The sequence below is a fragment of the Grus americana genome, unplaced genomic scaffold (genome assembly GCF_028858705.1).
Source record: "Grus americana isolate bGruAme1 unplaced genomic scaffold, bGruAme1.mat scaffold_339, whole genome shotgun sequence".
In the NCBI taxonomy this organism is placed as follows: domain Eukaryota; kingdom Metazoa; phylum Chordata; class Aves; order Gruiformes; family Gruidae; genus Grus; species Grus americana.
The window spans coordinates 50,242-70,065 of record NW_026561617.1 but is presented as its reverse complement, the minus strand read 5'-3'; the positions used below and the strand labels follow the sequence as shown (position 1 = coordinate 70,065).

General features: G+C 51.1%; 1 protein-coding gene across 1 annotated transcript; it reads left to right on the top strand.

Moving 5' to 3' along the window:
* Positions 1-6,037: 6,037 nt before the first annotated feature.
* Positions 6,038-16,649, top strand: LOC129200597 (olfactory receptor 2T1-like). The gene is given in 4 exon segments (XM_054811914.1): positions 6,038-6,937; positions 7,480-7,574; positions 15,631-16,105; positions 16,107-16,649. Coding segments are annotated over 4 exon segments (2,013 nt in total).
* The last annotated feature ends 3,175 nt before the right edge of the window (positions 16,650-19,824 follow it).

The window sequence follows — 19,824 nt, the reverse complement described above, 5'->3', positions numbered from 1 at the left end:
TTCCCAGTGTATCTGATTCCAGCTTTTGTTTGTTTGTTTGTTGTGAGGTTGGGTTTTTGGGGTTTTTTTTGGTTTGGTTTCATTTGGTTTAAATATCATTATAATATCATTATAATTATCATGCTGTTGATATTTTTCATTCACGGTTTTTATGTTTCTTTCTTCACAAATATTTGCATTTACGTCACTGTATCTGAGTCATGTACCAACTTTGCATGTATAAGTGAGCCTGGCTGCCTTTATAAAAGTATGTTCAACACTGCTCAGAGTTAGCGTGACTCGTAGCATCTTGATAATACCGTGGGATCTCCCCGGTGCAGTGCTTTCTGTCTGGGCTCTTTCTCCAAAGAGGCATGAGGAACTGCCCCACTGAAATTCCTCTTCCTCCATGTGTTTGGGAGCAAAAAGCTCAGTGTCTGTTTGTGACCTTTTAGAGACGAGACGTCGGACGGGATTTATGCGTCACCAGTCGGTGTCTGATGACAGGTAAGATGGTGAGTGTAACTGAGGGGTGTGCCCGGGGCTCTCACACAGGTGACATTAAGGACACCCATCGTCTAGGAGAGGAATCTGGAGCTGCCTGGAGGGCGCAGTGGTTCTCCAGGAGCGGCATGTTCCCAGGGTTGAGTGGGTATGGAAGAGGTCGGCAAAGATGGGGTTGAGGCCTAAAGTACAGGACATGTGCAGACCTCCTCGGGGCACTCTCCAGTTCCTCCCCACCTCTCTACAGCAGCAATTCCCACAGAGGGACACACCGGTCCAGATGTCACCACACCACGGCTCACTGCAGGGGGATGAAAACTCAAGATGTCTGGGGTGGCAGAGCTTCTCCTACCACGGCCTCAGATGCAGTTGACCTTGTTCACGCTGAGCACGCACCACTGCCTTGTATGGTGTCCCTCGTAGTGCCTACAGCACAGAGGACCCAAATCCTTGCCTGCTAGCCAAATCATTGTATTCCCTTCCCTGCATGCAGTAGTCATGCCACTCTCCTCGAGCTGCCTTTCCCTCTGGACACCTATCAGAAAACTTAATGCAATTTCTGGTGCAATGATTGTGAGGCTTTTGGGGAGTCAGCAGTCCTAGGATGAAAGCAAGCACACATTCAAAATTCACCAGGATTCACACGATTTTGAAGGCTTTTGGAAGATGCGGGTATGAACATGTATCACAGTTTCTGCAGGGGCTATGGGAAAGCCCATACGTACAGTAGTGATGTCTCCAGGAGCTGATCTTAAACTCTCCATCTATCCAGGAGCTGGCCCTGGGATTCCCTCATCCCTCCAGTTACCCCATGGAGAAACACATACACACAGACAAACACACACACACAGAGTCATGTATTTGGTAGCGGGAGGGCTACAGGGGGTGGATCTGCAAGAAGCTGCTAGAAGCTTCCCCTGTGTCCAATAGAGCTGATGCCAGCCGGCTCCAAGACGGACCCAATGCTGGCCAAGGCCAAGCCTATCAGCAACTGTGGCAGTGCCTCTGTGATAACATATTTAAGAAGGAAGAAAAAGAGAGCGACTGAGACTATTTGAGAGGAACAACTCTGCAGACACCAAGGTCAGTGCAGAAGGAGGGGGAGGAGGTGCTCCAGGCGCCAGAGCAGATTCCTTTGCAGCCCATGGAGGTTGATGGTGGAGCAGATATCCACCTGCAGCCCACGGACGACCCCACACTGGGGCAGGTGGAGACACCTGAAGGAGGCTGTGACCCTGTGGGGTGGAGCAGGCTCCTGGCAGGACCTGTGGACCCATGAAGAGAGGAGCCAACGCTGGAGCGGTTATTCTGTCAGGACTTGTGACTCCGCTGGGGGACCCATGCTGGAGCAGTCTGTTCCTGAAGGATTGTACCTCGTGGAAGGGACCCACGCTGGAGCAGGTCATGAAGAAATGTAGCCTGTGGGAAGGACTCAAGCTGGAGAAGTTCACGGAGGACTGTCTCCTAGGAGAGGGACCCCACGCTGGAGCGGGGGAAGTGTGAGGAGTCCTCCGTGAGGAGGAAGGAGGGGCAGAGACAATGTGTGATGAACTGACCAGAACCCCCATTCTCCGTCCCCCTGTTCCGCTGAGGGGGAGGAGGTAGAGAAATCGGGAGTGAAGTTGAGCCCGGCAAGAAGGGAGGTGTGGGGGAAAGGTGTTTTGAGATTTGGTTTTATTTCTTATTACTCTGTTTCACTTGGTAATAAATTGGATTATTTTTTTCTAAGTTGCGTCTGTTTTGCCCATGATGGTAAATGGTGAACGATCTCTCCCTGTCCTTATCTCAACCCACAAGCCTTTTGTTATCTTTTCTCTCCCCTGTGCAGTTGAGGAGGGGGAGTGATAGAGAGGCTTTGGTGGGAACTCGGCATCCAGCTGGGGTCAACCCACCACAACGGCTCTCTCCATCGCCAAATCACAGAACCATTGAGGCTGGAAGGCAGCCAGCTTCCACCTTCTCTGGGCTTCCTCTTCCTGCTTGATTTTTGTCAGGGGCTCCTTTCTTACCCAGTCCAGCCTCCTGCAATGTTGCTTGACTTCCTGCATGTCTGGGTGTATTGTTATGAAGCTTGAAGAGGAGATCCTTGTCTAGCAAACAGCTCTTCCCTCTTCTCTGCAGGACCCTAAACCATGGGATTCTTCCAAGCAGGTTCCTCAGCACGCCAAAGCTGTCTCTCCTCAAGTCCTGCTCTTTGCCTTGTTCCCTTCCCTCAGGAACCTCAACTCTACTTTCTCGCGCCCGATATTCCATCCCTGACCAGCTCTTCCTTGTTTTGACGTATGACGTCCTGAAGGACCGCCCCCCTCACTGGCTCCTCAGTCACCGTTCTCAGGAAGGTGTTGTCAGTGAACTCCAGAAACCTCCTGGATGGCTTTCACCTTGCTGTGTTGCCCCTTCAGTCAATACTGGGATAGTGCAGGTCTGCCATGAGGATCAGGGCCTGCAAACATGGGGCTTCTTCCAGGTGTCTGAAGAAGGCCTCATCTACTTCCTCTGCCTCATCAGGAGGTCCACAGCAGACATTCACCAACTACAGTGTTGCATTAGGGGCATTGCTGCGTCACGGGGCTGCATTAGGAGGAACATGGGCCCCTCAAACAACCTGCCTTATCATCCCCCTCAACTCACATTGGTGTGGCCTACACACATGGGTGTGTCCCAGGGTGTGGCTCCCCGTTTTGGAGAAGTAGGGAGGAAGTGGAGAGTGTCAAGTGGAGGTCTGCCAAGGTGAGGCTTGGGACCTAGTGCACATGACCTGTGTAGGGTGGTCAAGGGACTGGGCGTTCTTTGGCCCAGCAGTGTGGAGGCTCCAGGCAGTACAGGAGTGGCCTGAGAGTGCTTGAAGAGTTGCTTCAGAGATGATAGAGCTTCCCTTTGTAGTGAGATAGAGCATGAGAAAGAAGTAATGCCACAAAGTGCAGCTGAGGAGGCCTAGTCTGGACATGAAGAAACGTCACTCAAAGGGCGGGGCCATGGTGTATGAAGTCACCCAGAGGGAAACTGGATCAGCCCAAGGCTTTGTGTTTCAAGGAACAGCCAGGGAGGGTGGAGAGATATCAGTAAAGGAAGGGAGATGCTGAGGTGAGAGCAAGGTGTGGTAGCAGGGTGGATGTCTACAGCCTGCAGAGAAAGAGGCACCAGGCACCTCCGTGCCTGGCAAGATCATGGAGCAGATCCTCCTGAATGGATGCCCCATCCCTGGAAGTGTTTAAGAACAGGTTGGATGAGGCTTTGGGCAACGTGGTCTAGTGGAGGGTGTCCCTGCCCGCAGCAGGGGGGTTGTAACTAGATGATCTTTGAGCTCCCTCCCAACCCAAACCATTCTATGATGATTCGAGGAGGAGGAGGAGGTACAGGTGTGGGACACCAAAGGACAATGGCCTGCAGTGAAGAGGATAGAGGGATGAAGAAAGTCTGAAAAGCCCCCAACAGAGATGACCTCTTTCTCCCCTTGGCTATGGGTGTTGTCTCTGCCACTGATGCCTATGGGGGAGCACCTCATCCTTACAGCACTAGAGTCTCATGGCCTCCCCTTCCCCACCCAGGAGACTGGGAGGTGTTGGACCCTGGTCCTGCCCTTGACATTGCCCATCCTCACATCAGACTGCCCCAGGAAGAGCCCTGAGCAATGTGTGAGGGACAGGATCTCCCTTCCCAGGGGCTGGGGGGTCCAGCTTGTCCCTTTGACTTGATACAAGACATCCAGGATTACTCAGAATCTGTTCCACATTTACATTGCCTTTGTCTACCTGTCATCTCTGCCTCCAGCTTTCTGCTCTAACCAGCCCCTGGGGAGGCTTCGTCAGTAATGGTCCTCGGTGGGACCTGTTAACACTCCAAGAAACTTTGGAGTTTGCATCTGACTTGGACTTCTGGAGAGGTTCTTCAATTTCCTCTCAGTGTCTGAGGTTCAGGGACCAATCCCACCAGAGGGGTCATTAAAATGCCTTGGGCTGGTCCTCTGCTGCTGATCTGAGCTGGGCTCCTGGGATGGAGGGAGCTCATGGCAAGCGGGCAGCGCTGCAGAGAGACAGCTCTGCCCAGGAGCAGCTCCTCTGCAAAGCGCAGCAGGGCTGAGGGCACTGCCTGCAGGCAGCGAGGGGAAGAGAAAGGCCAACGGCAGATGGGCCTGGGAGGATGCTGAGAGGTCAAAAGAGGAGAAATCTTCACGGCCCTTGACACAGTAAGTCTCTGGGTGCAGGCCAATGCAGCTGCAGTTCATGGAGGGATCTCCTAAAGCTGAAATAACCCACAGCCTATGGGATCTCTCTCTTCTATAGAGGAGGAGGACGAGCTCCAGAGCGGGGTTTTCCTGCTGCACCATCAGAGGGACAGGGCATGAGAGGGACAGGGACGGCTGCAGGGTGTGAAGGTGGGTGTACAGCCCAGGGGTGCCCAGGACTGTTCTTCAGAGCAGGGTCTCTGTGCCCCAGGGGTCTCATGTGCCATGACAGGGACTCTGCCACCTGCCAGGGTCAGCACTCAGCCTGACCAGGGAGCTCCCCACGGCGTTACACACCATGGAGAAGGAGTGGGTGGAAGAAGTGACCCCCAACAGGGTAGGAGCCTTCTGATATTGATTGAGAGGGTGCTGTGTAGGCAGGGCTGGTTAGTGCTCCAGATCACCACGAGGAAAATGGCGGAGGCAGCATTTCAAGAGGAAGGTCAAGGCAGGGACTACCTTCTCAGCTTTCTTCTAAGGGAAAGGGGAGAGGAGCTGTCAAGTTGGAAGAAGTCACTGAGACTCCTGAACCCTTACACTGAGGGATCAACACAGCTGCCAGAAGCCTCCTAAGTGCCTTCACCCACTCCTCTACCAGCAGACAGCACCACCATCACCTTTGCTTGCAGCATCAGTGCTTCTCTGACCTACTCCTGCGGAGCTGCTAACAGGGAGGTGCCCTGGGCAGAGCCCTGCTGCCAGGAGATGTCTTCAGGGCAGAGCTGAGCACAGAGCAGGTGGGATGGGGTCTGTGAGCACTGACAGGGAGGAGACTTGGAGACAGAGAAACGGCTCCCGGCAGGGACATTCCAGGGAGCAGAGAGCCAGGCCACCCCTCGGCATCACTCTCTGCTCAGCTGCTTAGAGAAACAGAGAAGAGTTGTGAGAAATGGACTTTGAAACTGAATTCTTCTGAGCTGAAAAACATCCAGTTTCTTCTTCAAGTATATTGTGTGTGAGATCACCTCTGATGAAGAAAGTTGCAATAACTACAGGGCACCAGCATGATGACCATCAGGTCACTCGTGGGCAGACCAGCTCTCCTGACTCTGCATTAGGGATCAGGGAGCCCTTTTGTCCCTCAGGGCTCACCAGTGTCCAGGCTGAGAGCAAGGTGAAAGATGAGGATTTCTGCCCCTTCAGAGAAAGTGCCCTCACTCAGCAGCACAAACCTGAGCTCATAAAGAGGATTTAAATAAAGATCCCTCCCAAAAAAGAGAAGTAATTTTGAGGGGATTTTTTGAGAAACAGCATAGAACTGGCTCAAAGTCGTCTGCCCTAACTTGTCAATGTCGTCTTTCAACAGTTCCCCAAGCCCAGAGTGAACAAATGTCCAACAGCAGCTCCATCACCCAGTTCCTCCTCCTGGCATTCGCAGACACACGGGAGCTGCAGCTCTTGCACTTCTGGCTCTTCCTGGGCATCTACCTGGCTGCCCTCCTGGGAAACGGCCTCATCATCACTGCCATAGCCTGTGACCACCACCTCCACACCCCCATGTACTTCTTCCTCCTCAACCTCTCCCTCCTCGACCTGGGCTCCATCTCCACCACTCTCCCCAAAGCCATGGCCAATTCCCTCTGGGACTCCAGGGCCATCTCCCACTCAGGATGTGCTGCACAGGTCATTCTGTTTGTTTTTTTCATTACAGCAGAGTATTTTCTCCTCACCGTCATGGCCTACGACCGCTACATTGCCATCTGCAAACCCCTGCACTACGGGACCCTCCTGGGCAGCAGAGCTTGTGCCCACATGGCAGCAGCTGCCTGGGGCAGTGGGTTTCTCACTGCTCTGCTGCACACGGCCAATACATTTTCCCTACCCCTCTGCCACGGCAATGCTTTGGACCAGTTCTTCTGTGAAATCCCCCAGATCCTCAAGCTCTCCTGCTCAGATGCCTACCTCAGGGAAGTTGGGCTAATTGTGCTTAGTGTCTGTTTAGCCTTTGGGTGTTTTGTTTTCATTGTGGTGTCCTATGTGCAGATCTTCAGGGCCGTGCTGAGGATCCCCTCTGAGCAGGGACGGCACAAAGCCTTTTCCACATGCCTCCCTCACCTGGCCGTGGTCTCAATGTTTATCAGCACTTGCATATTTGCCTACCTGAAGACCCCCTCCATGTCCTCCCCATCCCTGGATCTGGTAATGGCAGTTCTTTACTCAGTGGTGCCTCCAGCCATAAACCCCCTCATCTACAGCATGAGGAACCAGGAGCTCAAGGATGCAGTGTGGAAACTGAGGACGGGATGATTTTCAGAAGCAATAAACTGTTCATCATCATCTCCATATCACTCATAATATAACTCATTGCAGCCCCAACCTGTCTTCTGAAGTTTTTGTTGCTTTTGTTTTGGGGGGGATTTTGTTTTTTTTCTTTTGTTTTACTGATGATAATGTGGTCCACAAAGCAATGTCATTATTCATGCCACTTCTGCATCAGGATCTACCTTTCCTGTGTGATCCAGAGAGTGTGTTAATGAGAAGCAAGACTGTCTGTACATTTAAAGAAATCAAAGGACCCTGCAGTGACTGGTTTGTTTGAGATCCTTCCTGAGAGACCTTTCTGGAGCTGCAGGTCAGTGCCTGTGTGCACAGGTGGAGGGGAAAAGAGTCCCAGCACAGGAGCACTGCCAAGCAGCACCAGCGCTTGGTCTTTCCTGAGCTGCTCTCTTTTCACTTCCACACTCTCTTTCTGAGCTCTTGTTTTGGTGCAAGGCCTGAGAGCACTGGCAGCTTGGTCAGAGTCCTGCTGTGTGGCAGTCCTGTGATCATAGGCAGGGACAGGCAATGGGCACTACTTTGACAGAGTTTGCCCCCATAACAGTGTTTCCGTCAGACAAGGGGACCTCCTGAGGCAGTGCCTGAAGGCGTAGGTCTTCCTTCAAAGTGGCTGTCCAGAACAAGCTCAAGAAAGCGCCCTGGTGAGGAAAACACCAGTGAACAGACCAAGTGTTTGAATGTGCAGGGTGGGGGAACGCACACAGCAGTGTCCTCGCACAGCCAGTCCTCCTGGGATAGCCTTGAAGGACCAGCAGAGCAGGGTCTGGTCTGTGCCCGTGGTCACTGGACACCCCAAGGAAAGTGCCCCAGGGCAATCATCACAGACCAGCCCCTTGCAACCACCATTCCCAACACTGGCTTCTCACTCCAGCTCAGAGAGGTGGTTTGTCCCTCCTGTTCAGAAGGAGGACACTGCATGACTAGGTCAGAAGTCCACGTCTGCATTTTACAGACGAGATAGAAGCATGCACATCATGTGCATGTGGGGAGATGAACCTGAGTGAGCATGAATGCCATCAGCTCTCCCTCAGAGGTGCCATGAAGGCTTGTGGGACAGACAGTGTCTTGAGGTCACTTCACTGGGAGAGTAACTTCCCCTGGGAAACCACCTGAATGCAGCACTGGGATGGGCTTCCTTGGACCTAAGTCCCGGTGTCCATTCCTCATGCCGTGGGGCATCTCAGATGAGTGCAGGGCAGGGCGACACACTGCAGGGCTGAGGTGCCTCCCAGCCTCCTCCCGGAGTGGCAACAAGAGGCCAGAGAGACACTGTGACTGCTGCGATGCACTGCCTCTGTGTCTGCAAGGGAAGGACTCGTGGCTCTGAACACCCCTGTGTATATGAGGAGTCAATGAGGCCAGCTCAGGTGCGGACATCTCACAGGGCCTTGACGTTTCTATTTGTGACTGCAGGAACAACCCCCAACTTCCCCTTGAGATTCCTCTCACCCGCCTTGGACAGGCTCATTGCAAATACTCCTGTCTGCTTGCGTCACCCTTTCTGGATTGTGCCCTCAAACGTGTCAGAGCAATCAGAGAGGTTCTGGGATCCTCAGAAAAGGCAGACATCAAACATTTCTTCAAGAAGGGCAAGGAGGAGGATTGGGAGAATTACAGGCTGGTCAACCTCACCTTAGTCCCTGAGAAGGTGATGGGCCAAATACACCTGCAGGGATTCACAGGCACTTGAAGGAGAAGGAAGGGACTGCCAAACCCACATGGGTAGGGGCAAGAAGGGCATGTTTCATACCTGGACCTTAGCAAGGGCTTTGACATGGTCTCCATAGTCTCTATACAGTCGGATTGGGCCAACCCTGTTGAATGTCTTTATTAACTCCCTGTACAATGTGACAGAGGGCATTTTCAGCTCCTTTGTGGATGATGCCAAACTGGGCAGAGCCTCTGAGCGACCTCATCAGGTTAACCCTGCCTTGAGCAGGATAGCCGGACAAGATGAACTTCAGGGCTCTCTTCCAACCTGAGTTATTTGATGATTCCATGAGTCTCTCCCTTGGAGAGCTTTTGGAGACAGAATCGACAGAGGAAGAAGACAAAACAAAGAGGCCGAAGTAGAGATAGAAAATGCAGCAGTAGAAATACAGCAGTTCCTCTGAGGAACATTTCTCCACTCAAATTGTTGGTAGGAAATCTACTGGATAAATTTGATGAAAGCAGCTTACTGTTACCTGCTCAGGTACTGGGCCACAAAGAGGATGATGGTTGGGCATGGTATGATGTGGTCAATTGTGTATAAGTACCTCATAATCCAGTAGGAAGCAAATGGGGAGGTGAGGTCAGTTCTGCCTCTGGAGGTGATAGGCCAGCAGCAGGAATGTGGCTGAGAAAGGGACTCTGAGGTCACTTCACTCTGAAATAGCTGATAGGCCAGACCTTGGCCCATGGCTGGGATACGTGCTTTAAAGCTCACATCTGCCAGCGTCTCTGACAGGCCAGCAGAAGGCACCGGGTTGGCACATTGTCTGTGAGATCCCATCTGCCAAAGGACCTAGGCTTAGTCCAGGAAGGGGGCTTATATCTTGGTGGTCATGTCTGTTCTGCCTGAGAACATGATGGGAGAGCAGCAGGCACACGGCTTGGTCGTGTCTATTCAAGAACCTGAAAGGCTAGCAGCCTTGGGAGATCATGGTGAGGTTACTTCTGTCTGGTCAGCTGAAAGGCCTCAAGAAGACTGGTGGGTTGGGATGCCTGCCTGAAGGGTTGTTTCTCAGATGGTGGAGCTTTCCTTGGAGGTAGGAAACAACAGGAGAGAGAAATGCTGCCACACAGTGCAGCGTGGAAGGTGGAGACTGGACATGAGGAGGAAGAACTGTCACTCCAAGGGTAGTGCTGTGGTACAAGAAGTCATCCCGAAGGAGTGTGAGATCAGTCCATCTCTTTGTGTTTCAAGGAACAGAGCGTGAGGGTGGACAGATGTCCGTGAATGTATGGAAATGCCAGGGTGAGAGCAAGGTGAGGTAGTAAGAGGGGTGTCTACGGTGTGGAGGGAAAAGAAGCAGCTGTGGGACAGCGTAGGACAACGTGTGGTGGAGATGGCAAAGGGCGCTGGCAAGGCTGGAAGTCGCCAAGAGAACCCAAGTCTGTGTCCCCTTGGCAATCATCTCTGCCACCAAGGTCTGTGAGGAGACATGTTGTCCTAAGGCACTGGGGGGCGCTCGTTGCCTCCTTGCACACCCCCAGTAAGGCTGGGAACTGCCATCCCGTTGTCCTTCACTCAGCACGACACCCCCCACATCCCACTGCCCCAGGAAGAGCCCTGAGCAAGGCGTGAAGGACAGGATCTGCCTTCCCAGGGGCTGGGGGTCAGGCCTTGGCCCTTCTGCTTCATCAGACAAAAGCAGGGCTTTCTCTGCATCTCAGCTGCCTGCACATTACCTTTGCCTGCCTGCAATCATGGCCTCCAATTATCCCTTCTAACGAGTCCTCGGGGAGCCTTTGCTGGTCATGGTGCTCAGTGGGACTCAATGCTTCAAGGTACTCTGGGTTTTTTCCTTTTACACTGAGTCTTTGAGAGGTTTGTGCAATCTCCTCTCAGTACCTGAGGTTTGTTACTCAGCACCAAATACACCATGGGACTCATTAAAATAAAGCAAGTCTTAACGAGCCATCTCTCTCCCTGTGATTTTCTTCAAGTCTTCAAGAGTTGTACACATAATTGGAGCTGTTTCCTAGTGTAGTTGTGGAGAAAGATTTCAAAGAACTTCTAATAAAGAGGAGGTTTTATTTCCAAGGGTGTATTTTACCACTTTTCAGTTTAGAGAAGAGGTGATGGCAGCATTCCCCAGTAGATCTTGCTCCAGGGTCTCTCCTAAGGACGCCTGGACAGGAGGAAAAGCAGTCCCTTGAGGTCTGACACAGCATGGACAACGTCCACCTCAGCTCCCCAGCCCCACCATTTCTCTCATTGGCCACCAGGGACTTTCCCTTACATCAGACTTCTCCACTGAATTCTGCAGCTGGATGTTACAGCTCCTTTGTACCAACCCGCACTTGCTTTCCTTAGAGAAATGGCTGCACATATTATTTTTTTTTTGCCTATTTGCAAGCAAAGAAAAGTCAAGCACGATAAAGTTTCATCGACAATAAAACACACTCTGCACCATATGCTTACTACAAGCTGCCTCTAATGATGTTGCATTTCTCCAAGGGATAATCATATGAGGAATGTTTTAGACAGGTAGGTGCCAAAAGCTATCTATAAACACAGCTAAAGAGTTGGCTAAAGAGCAAATTGGACTAGTGTCGTGATTTAATCTGGTCGGCACCTAAAGCAACCCCACAGCTGTTCTCTAACTCCCCTTCCTGGGATGGGGGAGAGGACTGAAAATGGAAAAAAGTAAATCTCTATGGGTTGAGATATAGACACTTTGATAGGACAGAAAGGGATGATGACGATGTTAATAATAACAACAATAATAACAGACTACACAAAAGAAGTGATGAACAGCACAATTTCTCACCACCTGAAGTCGATGCTCAGCAAGATCCCAACCTGCCCCGTCTCCTGGCAAGCCCCCAGTTCTATATGGAGCATGATGTCATAAGGTATGGAATATCCCTTTGGTCAGTTTGGGTCAGCTGTCCTGGCTGTCTCCCCTCCCAGCTTCTTGGTGCCCCCCAACTTCTCGCTGGCAGGCCATATGAGAAGATGAAAAGTCCTTGACTGCTTGGCAACAACTAAAACCATCAGTGTGTTATCAACAATACTCTCCAAAACACAGCACTATCCCAACAGCTAGGAAGAAAATTAACTCTATCCCTGCTGAAACCAGGACAGCTACTTAATCACAGGGCAAGCATTTAACTCCCTGATGTCAAAACAGCAGCTTGGGGTGGGTGACAGGAATGTGAAGGAACAAAGAGTAAGGGGAGGCGAAAACTGGAGCATAATGGAAAAGGCCTTTGTCTAGACAGTCTGCTGGAAAGATGACTTTAGAAATGGTTGTTGTTATCAGGAGAGGTGAAAATATAGGAAAGATCAGGGAAATTAAAAACTCCATATAATGGGCAGAGTAGTGATGATGAAGGTACAGGGGAAGATCAATATTTCTTTTGAATATCCCTTTTCAAAGTTCACAGGCTTGGTAGAGGTCTCTTGTGAGTGAGGACGTGCAAAAACTGCACCCGTCTTGGAAAGTGGCCAACATTGCAACCCAGGGAACCCCAGGCTGCACCAGCTCACTTTGGTGAGGAGTGTGCCATCAGGTAGAGTCTTCTCAGGTGACATATCTGGGCACCCAGATGAGAAGAACGTGTCCACAAGCCGTCAGCATGGACTTCCCAAGGGTATATCATGCCTCACCAACCTGGTTGCCTTCATGACAAACTAACTGCAGTTATGCATGAGGCGAGAAGAGGGGCCATCGTTTACGTCAGCTTCAGCAAGACACATGGCATGATCTCCCTCACTATTCTTGCTCCCACGTTAGGCCATTACAGTCTGGAGGGGTAGACAAACAGATGGGTAAAACACCAGCTGGATGATCAGGCTGGGAGCGCAGTGGTGAAGGGGTCATACCCTACGTGGAGGCCAGTGAGACATCCTGGGGCATCGTGGGGCAGCACAGGGGATGCTCCTGGGCCCTGTGCAGTTTATCACCTGCATCCATGACCTGGAGGAGGCAACTCTCACCACGTGTGTCAATGACACTAAATGGGGGGGGGGGATCGTTCCTGTGCCTTAGCGAAGCTGTTCAGGGGAAACGTGCCAGGCAGAAGGACTGTCCTGTCAGGAACTTCATGACAGAGAAGACAGACAAAGGCCAGGTCCTGCACCTGGGACAGACTGACACCAGCAGTGGCCGGGGCTGAGGAATGCCTGGCTGGGGATCAGCCCTGCCTCAAAGGCCCTGGTGGTGCTGGGGGACAAACGACAACGATCGATCCCACCGTGCGACCTGCTAGCAAAGGCCACCAGCGGTGTCCTGGAGTGTGTGAACTGGAGTGTCAGCAGGAGAGTGAGGGAAGCGACTGTGTCCCCCTGCTTATCGCTCTGTAGACCACCTGTACGCTGCTGTGTCAAGTTTGGGGCCCCCCCTGGGGAGGGGGAGGAGGAGGAGGGAGTGAGCAGCTGTGTGCCTGCTGGGCTGTTGGCCAGTCAAGCCACCCCATGGAGGAAGATGTTGATAACTGGGAGCGAGCGCAGTGGGAGGCCTCCGAGATGCTCAGGGGCTGGAGCACTTGCCTGGGAGGAGAAACTGAGGGGAAGAACCTTGTTCAGCCTGCAGAAGAGGCGGCCTCAGGAACCTCGTAGCAGCCTGCCAGTCCCTATGGAGACTTCTTCGGGAAGATGGAGCCAGTCTGGTCACCATGGTGCTCGGCAGGGGGAAAACAGACAAGAGTTAGATGATGGAATAAGGCAGGTTCAGCGCAGAGATAAGGAAAATCTTTTTCTCCACGAGGGTATCCAAGCATTGGAACTGGTTTCACACCTTGGGTGTTTTCCAGCCCCAACTGGATAAAGCCTTGAGCAACACTGTCTGACTCCATACCTGATTCTGTTGTGAGCAGGACGCCAGAGCAGAGACCTCCTGAAATCCCAGGTGGTTTCCAGGGAATGACAGAGAGAAAAAGAGGTCACCGCTGCCTCCTGCAGCATCAGGGACTGAGGAGTGTGCTCCTGCCTCTTGGCTCCTGACAACGGTAAGTGCCTTTTGGCCTGCCCTGAAATGCGGAGATAGTGTGGCAGCACAGACACCGCCAGCAGCAGCTGCAGGCATCTGTCCAGCTTGGCCGGGCTCACTGGAACGGGCTTCCTTCAGCTCTGAGAAATGCCGCCTGTGAGACAGTCACCGTATGAGAAGTTCTCTGGCAGTTTCCCGTCAGCAAAGCTGGCCGGAACTCTGCTCTACCTGTGATCTTGCGAAGCGCTGAGACATCGGAGAGTTACAAAGAATAGGCTGTATGTCTGAGGGCATTTTGAAATGACCAGGAAATGCTGGCATGTGGATAACCTGCATACAAATGGGTGCTTTGAGTTAAAGCCTTAATTTAACATACATGTGGGTATCTCACAGTTTTTTCAGAAAACAAAGGTATTTCTTTTTTTCGGTACACTTACATGAATCAGTAGGTAGATTAGAAAACAATCATGGTGACTTTTCCCTCACACCAACCCCAATGTTGTCTTGGAAACAAAGGTAACAAAGGAACAAACCTCTGTGAGATACATAAAACTCACAGGAAAAAGGCAGGAATGCCTTGGAAAAAGAATCAAACTACTAGGACCACATGTTTTTGTGAATCCAGATTTTTCTCGTGAGAAAACCCTTCTGTGTTTTTCATTTGGCTAATCTGAATGCTTTAATTCCATGTTTTATGACCTGCTGTTCTCCTCAGTAATGCATCAGAGTTTAAGAAGACTTTGCAAAGGGAGTTAGCGATGGCTGGGGAGACACCACCAGCATCCTCAGTCCTCTGCCTGGAAGAGCATATTCCTTCCCCATGTCAAACTGAGCTTCTTAAACATCTTTCAGCTGAGTCTCTTCTTCATAGGAAGACACCTGCTACTGCAGTGCTGCTTGCTTGGAGCTCACATCCTGCAAGTGCGCCCCGCAAGAAGTCTTGATGCTCTGGGAAGGTGGGAAATGCAAAGGGAAGGCTCAGTTCCCCAGGCAGCAAGAGCATTGCTCTGCTTCTGCGAGGGCTTGCAGGGGAGAGGGAAGCATTGCAGGGCTGGGATCAGAGCGAATGGGCCCTCGGCTGGATTTGTAAGCTGTCAGAAATCCAAGTGACAGAGCAGGAAACTTAGGAAAGCTGAATAATTCAGGACTCATGGAGAAGTTACAAGTGTCTGACCTGTTCAGAAAAAGTGGGTATCGTCAGGACATGACCCAATTTTAATCACCTTCTTCTCTGTATGACTGAAAACTGCATGAAGCCGTTTGATTGCTTGCATAAACGTGTCTTTTAGCACCCTGAAAACTTGTGGTTGATGCAGAGACTGCTGCTCATCTGTCTTGTTAAGAAGTCCCATGGATGCATCAGTATTACTCGATTCCTTGACGGACAGAAGCCTGTTTTAATTCTGATGGGATTCACCCTTCGCCATGTAAAAATGAATGATTCGGATCTAAATATATTCTCCCAGATCTTTGTGTGTGGACACAGTATCAAGAAATGAGCTCTTACACATGAGGAAAGCTGGGATTAATGTCTCTCACTAAGGTCTAAGAATCAAGCCATGCCTTGCCTTGCTTTGTTTTGATTGCCTCTCCGTGCCCAGCCCAGCCTTGCTTTCTCTTCCCCTTTTTCGTCCCTCTCCTCCTTTTCACCCTATGTCTTCTTAATGTTCTTACATTCAGTGCAGCTCTTACAAGGTCTGGACAAGGAACGTAAGCAAGACTGTTCTTAAAGGGGCTAGTATTGATCCATTCTCTTCCTTTTCTCTCATCTCTCACCAGATATTCTAGGTAATAAAATCACCTCTAAAAAAAGAAAGTCAAGTTTCTGTTATCCATGTGACAAAACCCAGACATTCAGGCTCAAGGATTCTGTTCTCTCCTCCCTTTACAAACCTCCCTGCAGCAAGCAACCCATGTTAGATTGCCAAACGTTCATGCATATCTTGGTCAAGCTTGCCTAACCCTGCAATCACGTGTCTGCTGATGTTTGTAATCTTTCTCCAGGCTTGGAGTGTACGTGATGGTGGACGGGCCATCAGCATCCTCTAAGAGCCTGTGGTTTGGCTTGCTCTGCATAGGGAAAATGCCCCAAAGAAAAGGCTTGGAGAACCACACCGTTGGATCTGGATTCATTCTCCTGGGATTTTCTGAGCACTCCAGCCTGCAGGGCCTGTGCTTCACCATATTCCTGCTCATCTACCTCGTGGCTCTCACAGGGAACAGCCTGATTGCACTCATCACAGTGCTGGACTCAAGCCTCCACAGCCCCATGTATTTCTTCCTGAGGAACCTGTCCTTCCTGGAGATCTGCTCCACGTCAGTCACTCTGCCAAAAATGCTGGTGGGTTTCCTGATGGAAGACGGCAGGATCTCCTTGCTTGGCTGTGCTGCCCAGCTCTATTTCCTGGTTTTGCTGGGCAGCATCGAATGCCTTCTCCTGGCTGCCATGGCCTACGACCGCTACATAGCCATCTGTGACCCCCCTGCACTACACCCTCATCATGAGCAGGGGTGTCTGCATCAGACTGCTGGTGGGGTCGTGGGTGGTCGTCGTACCAGTGCAAGTAGGACAGACCTACCAGGTGTTCACTTTGCCCTTCTGTGCATCCCGGGACCTTCGCCACTTTTTCTGGGATGTCCCCCCTCTGCCGGAACTGGCCTGTGCAGACACTTTCTGGAACCAAGTGATGCTGTACACCATCATCCTGGTCTTTGCGATCCTTCCCTTCTCCTTCATAGTTATTTCTTACATTAAAATTATCAGGGCAATTCTGAGAATACCTTCAGTTCTGGGCAGACACAAAGCCTTTTCCACCTGCTCTTCACACCTCGGGGTGGTGACACTCTTCTATGGCTCAGCCACAATCGTCTACTTAAAGCGACGGTCAAGGGATTCTGTAGACCCTGACAAGTACCTTGCCCTGTTCTACACAATTGTGACCCCCATGTTTAACCCTGTCATCTATAGCCTGAGGAACAAGGAAGTGAGAATTGCCTTGAAGAGACTCCTATGGACAAAGTGATACTACAGAGTATGTAAAATAGCCCCAAATAGTCCCAAATGCCCCACTGGGGTACGTGGTTGTCTGAAAAAAGGCATTGCACATTTGCCCCAAAAAACCCCACATGTCCAGCCTGGCTTCCATCCTCCTCAAGAAGGGGGAAGGTGGCCTGAGCCATTCCTGGTATGTCATGCCCCACCGTGATTAATGCAAACAGCTCCTTCAAGCTCTGTCTGACCAGTGTAAAGTTAAAGGGAAATAGCCGAATCGTGGTCAGCAGTCAAGGAGGCCCAAAGGTGACACAACCGATGAAGAGATGACTACCCTCAGGTTTGACAAATCACTTGCTAGACCCCATGGACTGTCTAGAGTGTCACTGCATGGAATCAACCTAAAAACATTAAAAGACATGAAGGTCATCTTCCCCTGCTATGATGTCTTGCACTGAGTTGTGTAATGCTTCACTAACTTGACAGAAAGAATAAAAAAAAAGTCACCGGGGGGAAAGTCCAGCACTGGGATAGAGTTCCAGGGACCCGTGGAGTGTCTTTTTGCCATGGTTTAATACCAGTCGGCAAGTAAGCACCACACAGCAGCTTGCTCACTCCCCACCCTGGTGGGACAGGAGAGACTCGGAAGGGTAAAAGTGAGAAAACTGGGGGGCTGAGATAAAGGCAGTTTATTAGGTAAAGCAAAAGCCGTGCACACAAGCAAAGCAAAACAAGGAATTCCTCCATCACTTCCCATCAGCAGGCAGGTGTTCAGCCATCTCCAGGAAAGCAGGGCTCCATCACGCGCAATGGTTACTTGGGAAGACACACACCGTCACTCCCAATGCCCTCTCCTTCCTTCTTTTTCCACCAGCTTTTATGGCTCAACACGATGTCATATGGTATGGAATATCCCTTGGTCAGGTGAGGTCAGCTGTCCCAGCCGTGTCCCCTCCAAACTTCTCGCTGGTGGGGTGGTGCGAGGAGCAGAAAAGGCCTTGACATCGTGCAAGCACTGCTCAGCAGTAACTAAACCATCCCTGTGTTATCAACACTGTTGTCAGCACACATCCAAAACGCAGCCCCATGCAAGCTACTACGGAGAAAATTAACTCCGTCCCAGCCAAAACCAGCACACGCATTTATGTGCTGAATCTGCTTTGCCAGTCTGAAACTGTCTCTTTAAAAAATGAGCCAGTGGGGGGTTGTAGCCCAAATGCCTGTGCAGCATGAAGTGGGTTTCCCCAAATGGAGCAGCTTTGCACAATGTCTGCTCCACGAGGGGAAATATCTCAGCCTGCAATTGCAAATGGCTGATGCTGTGGAGGACAAATGTGTTTCCTGAGACAATATTCGATAAGCAAACAATACAAAAAGATTGGGAAGGTGAATGGGTAGGACAGAAACAGGAAAATTGCCCATCCACTGGAGCTCTGCAGAAGGAGGCTGGAGTGGTGCCCAGCATGAGGTGCTACAGTGGGATCAGCACCTAGACAAGACTTTTGTAGGGAAGGCTTTGCAAAGGAATAGCCTGACCTCACCCACCTGAAAAATAGACCCCGGGCAGCGTATTGAAGTGATGGTGAGATATGTCCCGGGGTAAAAGACCTTTGATGAGAGAAGGCTGGAGAGCTTTGGGTTGCAGAGATTGGAGGTAGTCCTCTGGCAATCTGAGTAGACTAAGCTTTGGAAAGGAGGAAAATAAAGAAGCTCTCAAGGACGTTTAAGGAATTAGTGGTCCTGTCACTAATAACACGAACAGCACAGTGCTGTAAGGGAATTCCTTCTTTTTCTTCATTAGGATTAATCAAAGCACTTCAATTTCATTCCCAACATTCATTTCTACTTTACAAAAGAGCCATAAGTTCTCAGCAGTTAGCCTCTGGCATGAAGTTCTTAAAACGCAGTGCTGCTTCTCTCACTGTTACCATTTCAATATTACACTTCTTAGACAGTATTGCCCTTAAATTATCCCTGCTTCATCTCTCTCCTCCCTGTTGTGTGGAGGAGAGGGAGGTGGAAGAGGGGAGCTGTTGCTTTTTTAGCCACAGGCGGCCAAGGGACAGACCCCAGCTTATGCAAAAGCACAAAGGAAGACAACATTTCCACGTGGTGTATGCTAACACAACACCGCTACCTGCATTTCCAGTCTCTGATGTGCTAACTGTGCGGCAGGGAGCCTGGAAGCTCTGAGCTCCCTTCATCTGCCCTGCAATTCAGCATGTAAAATGAAACTAACCTCCTCAAAGAGATTCTTCTGGTTCTCTTCAGAACCTACAGCACCACATTTGCCAGGAGACTGGCCAGGACAGGGAAAGTGGACTCGCATTCCTCTGCACAGAAAGCTTAGGTGTTCCTGGGAATCTCGGGAGGCATGGCATACCGATTCCTGGGTTCAAGGAGCCGCTCAAAGGCTTTGTGTCCATTTCCATAACGGTGGATTCAATGCCTGGCACACGTGCAGCCTCTGTACTGGGATGCTGATGTCTATGGAGCAACCTGCTCCGACCTCCGAGCTGGCCCTGCTTGGAACCAAAGGTAGAACTAGAGACCTCCTGAGTACAGGAGCATTCCACCCTGAATCGTCCTATGACCCCCTGCTGCAGAGACCCCCACCTCCAGCTGAATCCTTTCTCCTGGGGCACACTGCAAGGCACGGGCTTATGGAAGGGTTGTTGGGAAAGGGAGCGCTGGGATCGCTGGTCCAGCCTCCCAGCAAAGGGTGGGGTATCGCCAGTCCCACAGTCAGCTTGGCTGGAAACTGAAGACCTCCAAAGATGGAGATCACAGAGAGTTCTGGGTGTCCTGCTGCCGTCAGCAGCACCCTCTGTTCACTCTTTCTGAAGGCCCAGTGTGAAGGTCCCAGGAGGAAACTTGTGGCTGTTGCCTCTGCCAGGATTCAGCTGCCTTTGAGTGCCCTGCTCCTCACCTTCAGCAGACTAAAGAGACCCAGTTCCTTCTGCCTCTCCACACGGCTCGTGCTTTAGGCCCCAAATCTCATCATGACAAACTGCCTCTGGACATTCTCCAGTTTCTCCATCCACCTTTCAAAATGGGAAACCCACTGGCTCATATGGCATCCATCATAACTCCCATGCCCTTCTCCTCAGGACACTCCTCAGCCAGGCACGTCATGGTCCTCATGCATGCGGTTTATTCTGCTCCAGATGCAGACCTTGCCTTTCTGTTGGCCAAAGGCATGAGGG